This window comes from Heteronotia binoei, chromosome 3 (assembly GCF_032191835.1).
Source record: "Heteronotia binoei isolate CCM8104 ecotype False Entrance Well chromosome 3, APGP_CSIRO_Hbin_v1, whole genome shotgun sequence".
In the NCBI taxonomy this organism is placed as follows: Eukaryota; Metazoa; Chordata; class Lepidosauria; order Squamata; family Gekkonidae; genus Heteronotia; species Heteronotia binoei.
In genome coordinates this window covers 93,563,007-93,573,568 of record NC_083225.1, presented here as the reverse complement: position 1 = coordinate 93,573,568, position 10,562 = coordinate 93,563,007, and the positions used below count along the sequence as shown (strand labels likewise).

General features: G+C 37.7%; 1 protein-coding gene across 1 annotated transcript in view; it reads right to left on the bottom strand.

Moving 5' to 3' along the window:
- Positions 1-3,638: 3,638 nt before the first annotated feature.
- The window catches only part of C2CD2 (C2 calcium dependent domain containing 2), a 47,485-nt gene continuing 40,561 nt past the window's right edge, over positions 3,639-10,562 (bottom strand). The window contains exon 14 of the mRNA XM_060234221.1: positions 3,639-7,674. Within this exon, the coding sequence (XP_060090204.1) occupies positions 7,445-7,674 (230 nt within the window). The 3' untranslated portion in view covers positions 3,639-7,444. The remainder of the gene's footprint in view (positions 7,675-10,562) is intronic.

The following is a 10,562-nucleotide window of genomic DNA, read 5'->3' as shown; positions in this document are numbered from 1 at the left end:
AAGGTGCCACTGGACTAGAACGTTATTCTGTTGCTTCAGACCAACATGGCTACCCACCTGGATTTGTTAGGAAATAGGAGGCAGAGTAAAAGCCTGAACGTCCTAAACGAGCATTAAACAAACAATACTACTGCCAAAAAAACCCCTGAAATACAGGAGAACAATATTCTCCTGGAGAACAATATTTTAGAAATGAAAACATGGAATTCTCACACTTCTATTAATCTGTTTCAGACCAAATTGCTTCCAGAACAGGCTGGAACAAGTATTAAATGAGCAATAGTACCACAAAAAACAAAGGGATGCATTACCAACACTCAAGAACAATATTTTAGAAATGAAAAGGCTGAACTCTCACACTTCTATTAATCCTTTCCTATTAACTCTATTAACAATGTCTCTGGAACAGGTCAGAACGAGCTTAAAAAAAGATTACTGCAAAAAGCAGTGGGGTGTGTAACAGAACAATATTTTAGAAAAGAGAATACAGCAAACTCATGCTTTTATGAACTCTTTCCAAGCCAAAATGCCTCTGGAACAGACATGAAGCAAACCATAGTACCTCAAAGAACAGTGGGATGTGTTGCACTCAACAATAATATTTTAGAATAAAAAACAGAACTCTCATGCTTTTTATTGTCCCTTTCCCAGCGAAATGCCTCCTGAACACCCAGGCGGGCATTAAACAAATGATAGCACCACAAAGAATAGTGGGATGCATTACAGGTACTTTAGAACAATGTTTTAGAAATGGAAAAGTTGAAATTTCACACCTTTATTTGTTGGAGTAAGGTGACTTAGCATGCCTGGACACTGGGGATTGCTCCATTGCTTTATGTGCATATGTATTATCTTCTAAATGAATGAGATGCCTCTTTTTGTCTAACTTTGTTCTCAAGTGTCTGTATTGAGTTTCTTTCTGAAAACTCATTCTCTCCCTTTGGGAACTTCTTGGGAATACCATTTCTGCCCTGCAGGTGGTTTGTTAGAAAATGTACAGTTTCAGTTTGATTTCCTATGTGGTGAGAAGGGTAAAACTGTCTTGTGTGTCATGCCAAATCAACTTTGCTGGGAAAGGGTTAGGGTGGCCAACCACCAGGTGGTAGCTGGAGATATCCCTAGTTTATTTCTGCTCTCCAGAGCAGGGATTAGTTCCTCTGGAGAGAATACCAGTTTTGGAGGATGGATATGTTTTGCTAAAGTCCCTCCTCTCCAAAAACTCCGTGCCCAAATTCCATCCCCATATCTTCAGGAATTTCCCGAACCAGAGCTGGCAATATGATGGATAAAAGAGTGAAATTTCAGTGTTTTCATTTCTGAAATATTGTTCTCAAGTGTCATTAACACATTAACACAGTCAGTACTATTTATTTATACAGGTTCCAACTGGCTCCATGCTGCTCCAAATCTATTTGGCTGAATAAAAGCATGTTACTTCTTCATTTCTAAAATATTATTTTGGAGTGTCTGTAATGCATCGCACTGTTTTTTTATAGAACTATTGTTCATTTAATGCCCATGGTGTTCTTGAGCCATTTTGACCTGGAAAGGATTAATAAATGCACAATATTTCTGCATTTTGATTTCCAAAATATTCTGGCGTGCCTTTAACGCAGCCCACTGCTTTTTGTGATAGAATTATTGCTTAATGCCCACTCTGGGCTGTTCTGGAAGCATTTTGGCCTGGAAAGGGTTATTATAAAATGTGAGAGTTCCACATTCTAATTTCTAACTTGGGCTGCCAGGTCCCCCTGCTGCTGCTTGCGTGTGCTTCAAGTGCATGGCGCAGTGACACACCCAGCAGTGATGTCATCATGTCAACCGTGTCATGCTGGGGATGCTCTAGGATTCGTGGTAAAAACTCTGGTACCATAGAGTATTGCCACAAATCCTAGAGCATTCCCAGCACAATGTCACTTCTGGGTGATGCCATCGTGCAGGGTTCATCGCGCAATGACGGAGCTCTGGGGGTGGGGATCCCCCTGGCAGCCTGCTCCATGCCAGCAGCTTAGGGGCCCCCAAACCAGGGGAACCCCTGCCCCGCACAGGAGCTTGTCATCTCTGTTTCTAACATATTGTTCTCAAGTGTCTGTATTGAATCCCACTGGGTTTTGTGGCACTATTTGTAACAGTTCATGCAGACCCTACCCTTTTTCAGAGAGTCACTAAGGCCAGAAACTCTCAAGTACTGCAATTCAGGTGCTCTTTTATTTAGTCATTCTGCATTACCACCACAGTGTCTCCCCTGAATCAATTAAGCCTCCACTGCTGTGCAAGCTATTTGGCTTGCTTGTTGCCCGAGTCTCTCACCAGAGTTGCCTCTGTTTACAAATGCCAGTCCTTGTAAGCCCTCTAAGCCCCACTCAAAAGGCCAGTCCTTTCTCCAGTAATAAGGTTGACAGCTGTCTTCTCTGTTGCTTTTGTGGGAGCCATCCCATTGTTTTTGCGGTACTATTGTTTATTACCCATTTTGGGCTGTTCCAGCTTTTACTTTGTACCAAGTAGTAGTATTCTGTTGTCAGCACCACCCTTTAATATTGCTCAAGCAGTTGAAAGCCACATCACTAGAATGAATTCTTGGAGAAACTTTCATTTGTCAGCTAAACCCAATGGTTTTTCCCTTGGAGGGACGGTCAGATTTTTTTTCTCCTGTAGTAAAAAACTGGGGAAACCAGAAAGGCCTGGGGGCAAAAACATATTCACATGCAAACAGATTTTTTTTCTCCCGTAGTAAAAAACTGGGGAAACCAGAAACCAACCCAAAATATTGTCACTCTTAGAATGAGTTGACAGCATAAAGGTGTATAGCATGCCAGTTCTCATGTAAGACGATCGATTGCATTAGGCTATGCTAATTCATGTGTGCTGAAAATTTATATATCATTTCCACAAAAATACATTGTTTAAACAAGACTAATTCTGAATAAAACTTTGTTGGTCTTAAAGGTGAACTTGACTCCTACTTTGTCTATAATTATTATACAAGACTGAAAAAAATAGTTTGTCTATACTAAAGTTTAACTCAATACACAAATGTGTTGCTAGTTTGTATGCAAGGTTCTTTCTGTCCAAAAACATATTTCTGTTTACTATAAAACTTATTTTCCATTTTTAATTTTTTTCTACGTCTTGAATGGCAAAAACAAAAATACAGCTAATGTAGGGTTTTTTAAATTGTTTTACTGTTTTAACATTGTTATCTTATGTTAGTCGCCTTGAGTCTTTGTAGAATGGGCAGAATAGAAGTCTAAAGTAATAAATAAATAATAGTATAGGGCCAGCATTATGTATGACTAGTTCCCTGTATTTCCATTTTTTTAAGGTCGTCAAAAGTTTGCTCCTGTTCATCAAATCAGAATTCCTGCACCACCATGATTAACTGGGAGAATGCAGTAAGCAGGAATGTGACAAAGCTGGGAGGACCACAAAGTATTAAACTTAGAAACTGCTACTTGCTCCTCTGACTTATTCCTCACCTTGAGTCTTATGCTATGTTTAGTTAGCAGCAATAATTTTTGCTATGTCTCAGCAGAATGGATAGGAAAGATTTTATTATAGCATGTTTACTTAACATTGCTTTCCTGGTTTGCAAAACCCTTTTAGAGGGTGGCTTTATTTAAAACAACACAAGCTGAAGGTCTGATAAACACTGATTTTAATTTGAGTTTCTCTTTGCATATTCAAAAATATTGTAAGGCTAGGTTAACATTCTATTTTGCATTGCTACTTTATTCCATGTATTTTCTTAGCATTATACATTTCATATGAAAGATGGCTCACAGCATACATTATAATTATTTGATAGTAATACCTCAGCAAATTGAAACCAAAATACTTGAGTTTTTTTCAAGACTGAAAAATATCCCAATCAAAAGACTAGGAAAATTCAAGTGGATGAAGGCTGCCACTGTTTGCTCTGAGCTATATTAGCTTAGAACTGGAAGGGCACTGGAAAACACTTAAATCTGATGTCAAATTAAAAGGTAAACTAATTTGTTGACTGTATTTGTACCTAGTACAAAATATAGTTTAAGAACATGCATAAATGTTGCAGAAGCAGCCACATAAATAGTCTGTAACTTGCTTCCCCCCATTATAGCTTCAAATTCCTGCCACTTTACAAACAGAATACATTTTATTTCCCCCCATACCTTTGATTTCAAATACAACTGAATTGAACTGGTCCAGTACAAGCACAATTAAGTAAGGTACATGTACAAGAAAACTTGAAATAATTCGAGTCTTGTGTCACATTAAAATACAAGGCAGTGGTTCTCAAACTTTTTGAAGGGAAATCTACTTCTGAACTATTCTTTCTTTGGGGTCTACCAAGCAGGGCCTCAGACTTTTGGCAGCAGTGGGCTTGGTACATTGTCTCCATCACTGGAATGGAACATGAAATGAATAGAGTGCAGGAAAATAGGAGAGTTTTGAGCAACTCTGCCCTCATCTCCCCCCCCCCCCAATTACCTGGGAGGAGGGGAGCCCTGAGCCTCTTCTCCTAGGCTCAGGATTTTGAACAATGATCCACATATGAGATAGTCTCAACCCATTTTGGGATCAGTTTGAGAACCACTGACTTAAGCAGCTTGTTATGGCATAGAATTTTGTGTGCTGTAGCCCAGTTCATCAAATGACGTAAGCTCTGTCTCACAGTTTATCTGATATTTGGGTTCCAGTTGACTAACAGTAACCCCTCCAAAATAAATCTCATATCAATAATGCTATAATGGACACTTGTATTGCACTGCAGCAATTGCTCGGCCATTCCTAGAGAAAGTGCTGACACTCATAACATTTGCTAAAAATGAAGATATTTTGTTTCAAAGCCAGATTCCTACAGCAGATTGGGGATTTAGGTAACAGTCCTGCCATTACAACCAAATTTTGCTGATCTTTATGAAAACTTGGAAGCATGTCTGGTCAGAGCTCGCCTTGTTATCTATCATTCATGGAAATAATTTATGCTAGACCAGTAATTTTAATGGAGTAGGAAGCATGAAAACCGCCAAAAGTGCAACAAATAATTTTCTCCTGAAAATTATTCCAAACAATATAGAAAAATCCAAGGGGGTGATGGTTGTCACTGTGTGAAGCAACACTTGATTTTTACTCATGGTGACATGAAATCAGGTAAATGTACCTAACTAGACTTCTACTGGTTTGCTTCACTTTTAAATGCTGAAAGCCATATTTAGCACAGGTACAAACAGAGTCTCCAGCAGTTTACTGTAGAAATAGGCAGTGGAAGTAGTTATGGAAAGGATAGTCTTTCTGAATAACTAAACAGAATTAGATCAAAAGTTATCCCTGTAAAACCTGAGGAACAAAACGTACTACTGTTAACAAAATATTTTGTTGCTGAGCATCTAAAGTAATGGCTGCACAGTTTTTTGAGCTGAAAGGTATAGCCAAGTCTTTATGGAAAGAAACAGCATGCACCATTAGACAGTATTTTTCATCTTTCAGTTAATACTTTGGTGCAAAACTTCAGCTCGTACATCCTCAGTTGTTTTTCTTTCAAATCTATGTCAGTAGCAAATACTTGAGATTTTACAAATCCAGACTCCACTGAAATGGAAGGGGTTTTTTTTAAGAGCTCAACTTTCATACCATCTATTTTTTCAAAGGTGTTTGGTGTTTTTTTCTTAACATTCAGTGGCACAATTTAAGACTCTCAAATAATAGTTTTCCGTGTCTTCAAGTATTTTTAAGAGGCACAGCAGCAAATTATTCTTAATACAGTTTTGCAGTTCAGCTCACTGAAACTTACCAAGCTACTGTGGGGGGGGGGGGAGGGGGGACCTTCAATATATTTGTAGCCCAATCTAAACTGATATGGAAGTTCCACTGATGACAATAAGCATTACATCCCAGTAAATACACCTAGGATCACAATGTACTTCTATTACATGTGAAATATTTCATATTTTACCATTCTTTAGTAATTAGTTTATAAGAGGCACATAAGAGAAGCTAGATCTTGTCCAGCATGCCAAAACCAATTACTTCATTTTGTACAATGAAGAAAACCTGCATCATAGCTTATATTAATCAACACTGAATTTTATCAAGAGCAATATCACTTATATCAATTACGTAACTCTTTCTTGAGAAACACAGGGCTTATACTGGTACTGTTTCCCTCCCTGAATAAAAGTAATAGGATTTGACTCCGTAGGCCACAGCCAAAACACACATTATTTACTCAAATACAGGACTAGGCTTTTCCCTAGATATACCATAAAAAGAAAGCATCGTCTTATATTTGCATACAAGTTACACCTGCATCCAGTAATTTTGTGTAACATTTTTAAGGCAGATGTGTTACATTCAGGGTTGCCTTCTTTTTGAGTAAATACCATACTCCAAACTAAGCCCTCAGTGAAGCTAGAGTGGTTTCAACAAAGTGATTTAGGGATGATCATTTCAATAAAGAATGTGTCTGTAATAACAATGTGTACAAGTGACAGGTATGTATTATGTCCCTGACTTTTTTGACAGTAAATTGGGAAGCATAACCTCCCGCCCCCACATTGGTATTCCAGCTGCAGACATCTCAAAACTTAAACACATATACATTCCTTGACATATAGAGTATTTAAGCTCCCAAACTAAATTGAGGAAGAGTCTGGGAAAGACTAAACATGCACAGTTTTAACAAAACTAGGGATAAAAATATGACACAGTACATTTGTCTAATAACTTGCAGGCTGTCCAAGGTAAGCTGCTGTGTTATTTCAGTATAGTTTCTCCATATCATAGAAGAACATGGAGATTCTCAAATTATTTTATGAGCACACTGATTTAAAGCAATCTTCTAAAAGGGTATATGCACAAAATATTAAAATAGCTTCAGTATAAGTAGTTGCTCAAGTTATCAGTTTGTTTGGGTACTATACATTAGAGGCAAATTTATTTACACAGGATTAGCCATTATAACAGCAGGCTGCCCAATTCAGCCTTTAGTTTATGTTTCCAAAAATATCTTAATACATTTCCAAGTTCATATTATCCAGATCAGAATTCACTTATTTACCATTTTGTCAGAATTGATACCCTGTTTAAAATTTATATTGCTACCTTATATTATTAGTAAAAATTACCATGATACATTAACTCATGCAAACAATCACCTACTATATAGTCTCTGCTGTTCTTTATGCTGTCAGGTTTATGAGAAAAAAACCTTTTAAAAACATAATTTTGAGATGCCTTTTGGATTAGGTCTGTTTATTTCAAATTCCTTCCAAGTGAGTGTGGATTAGGATTTGGACAGTGGCTTTTAGTCTACCAACTTTAAAAAGCCGTAAGCCTTCTTCCACAATTTGCATTTCCCTACTTTGTTTTCCAGCCTCTTCTGTGGATCACAGCATTAGTGAATCTCATTAAGCACATAGAGTTTTTCTGTAAACAGCTGATCATAACTGGCATATACTAGATTTTATGCATATGGTTCAACTGACGTGCCATTCAGTTTGTTTTTGCTCTTGCTTTTAGATAGAATTTTCTTGTTGAGAATGCGCATTAGGGTTCCTCCTTCCTTTCTTTGAGTACCATCAGATGTCGGCTGTTGTAGGTAGATAAGGTCATTATGTGATTGGCTCATGCCTGGATCTTTCTGATGGTGCCGTCGGAGAAAAAACAATCTTGCACCCTTTCTAAAGATTCCACCTGCAGAAGATGTAAAAGTAATAATGAAATGTTTTAGATGGGAAACAGTAATTTATTTTGTTTGACTACCTTTGTTTTTTTTAAAAAAACTGAAGTACAAATATTTCCTTAACAAAGTACTTGGTACAAATTCAATCCCAATTTAAAAAAACAAAAACCCACCACAATTTAATACAGAAGCAGAAACAAAAGAGTCAGGACTTTAACAGTCAAAGCTGATGGGAAGCAGGCAACAGATTTCAGACATTAAGCTTAATTACAGCCACAAGTAGCTCTGGTTCAAACCAAGGCCCATGTGGGGAGGGGGAATAGGGGGTTTCTTTTGTCCCTGAATGATTTTGTAAAATGAAACAGCCCCATCTTCTTTTTAAAGGAAATGAATGGCTACAACTGTGGAAAATCTGGTATGATTTTAGGATTAAACTCTCTGCATCGGCAGTGTGTGGCTGTAATGGACCTTTAAAAGATGTCAGCAGCATCCAATCATAGATCTCCCAACATTTTGTCTGTCTTAACCCAAAGTTTTAACCAACAAGGCAGATCAAACAGCAATAATTAGCAACTGTATGGCATTATTCAAAAGTGCTTTTTGTATATAGTCTCAGTAACCAGTATACCAAATCTAAGATGTAGATTACTGTATGTAGCAAAAGTATGGTTGAGACAAACACTGTTTTTTCTAGGATCTTCTTAGAAAAGCCATAGTGTCTGTCAGCATCATAGCTGAAATAATGAGGACTGTCAAGACCACAACTCTCACTTTTAGACCACTATAATCCATTGCTCAGAGCAAGTGAACTGCAGTATTCCAACAGCAATTTGCTGTACCATTTTATGTGTCAATGTATGTTAAAATAGCTGTCTCCTTAGTTGCATACTAGAATTTCTGAAAATGGAGCAGAAAAGCTCAATGTGGAATAGTTCAGAAATTGAATTCATGGTAATATACTATTTTTTAAAAAACAACACATTTTAAATTATTTCATCCAAGTTAAATTTTGTGCAAAAAAAAGGATCTCCTATCTTGAACAAGTGATAATATAAGTAGTATAAACAGGGCAATGAAGAAAAAAGTGAGAATTTCTCTGGATTAGAAAACTCCAAATTAGAAAACATTTATTTGCAATCTGTTTAGAACAGCAGAGATAGCCTGTCAAGCACTTTAGAGGCCACCTGGTTTCATTAGAAGAGTTAAGGATGTTCTTCAGCTTATCCTACTGAAATAAGGGAATTAACATAGTTTTGAATGGATCATGTCTCTAATATTTAAAGTTGCAATCATATCAGCCAGAAAATAAACCCTTATGAACTCAGTGGGATTTATTTCTAAATGAACTGTCTTCAGACTGGGCAAAATACCTGCAGAAGTTACTAAAGAGGAGTGTAACTGATATTTTAAGAATGGTTCCTGAGGCTAGCGAACATTCAATGACCATTTATTTACTAATAACAGCAAAAAAGACAAAAATAATTTGATATTTGATTGTTCCTGGAAACAACATTTATACTTTTTATTAAAAGTAATTCAGTTATAATGCAAGATACATAAGCAAAAAAGGGAAGGGGCAGTGAATCAGTGGAGTGACATAATCCTATTGGTGATGTGGCATTTTCTACCAATGAAGTCATTTCCTTACCAATTTATACCTCATAGTTCTCAAACTGGAACATAAAGATAAACTATAGCATAGTGTTCTGTAGTTTATGTGATGACATACAAAGAGGCTGACAGGTATGCAATCATAAGAAAGCAAAATAATTGCCAATGATTTTTTTTCATTTGCAAATACCTTGTTCTTGTTATGCCTTATTTCGTTAGAGGTTTGTTCCTTCCTTTTAAACATGTCCTATGCCCAGTTTAGTTTAGGATTGTCACTTTGCTTTCCACCTGCTCTCCCCCTCCCCACCACTGAAGGAAACAGTTATTTGCAAATGCTGATTCATGTTCCAGTCATAAAAACTACATATCTAACTTGATCATCTACCTAGGTGGTCAATCTAACCTCAAAGCAAACAGATGACAATTGTAGTCTTAACTGATGTGATTTATAACATCAACTTTCTTCATTTATCCCTGTCTTTCTACCCAATGTGGATCTTTCATTTGATCCTCACAACAACCTCCTGAGGTAGGTTAAGCTAAGTGTGTGACTGACCCAAGGTCACATATGCTTCTATAATAGAGGGCTAGTTCAATCCAGGATCTCCCAGATCAAGTCTGACACTAATCACACCTTCTGTCCACTGAAAATATGGTCCTAAGAGTCAGGGATACCTGGGGGAAGGTTTTAGATACAACATGGGATCCTGAAGCAAGAGAAGGAAGATTAATGGAAATCCCTTGCCCATTGCATGAACTCTTGCACAAATTGAGTGGGAGCTTGCACAAGTGCAGGGGAAGGTTCATTTTCTGCCAGTTTCCCATTTCTAGTGCAGCCCCCTCACCAAGGCTTTTTTTCTGCAAGAGCTCACAGTAGTGGAGTGCTGCTTGGGCTGGCTAGGGCTCTGGCTGGCCCGACCTGCCATGCAGCAACCACGTGCTCCCAGACCAGGCAGTGTGGCCCAATATGCAAATGAGCTCTTGCTGGGCTTGTTTTTTTTTTAACAAAAAACCCACTGCCCCTCACTATATGCCTCATCAACCTACAGGTTGCCAGAATCAATTAGGGGCACAGATGGGGATGACGACAACTGCAAGCCAAAGATCCTTTCTACATGTTGTGTTGTTTTCTTAGGAGGTAGGATTCACCCCATGTCAGTGTTCCCTCTAAGCTGAATTAGTGTGAGCTAGCTCATAGTTTTTTAGCCCATGGTTCACACATTTTTGTCCTAGCTCAGGAAAAATGGCTCCAGAGCAAACCAATTAATGCAGTAGCTCACAACTTTAC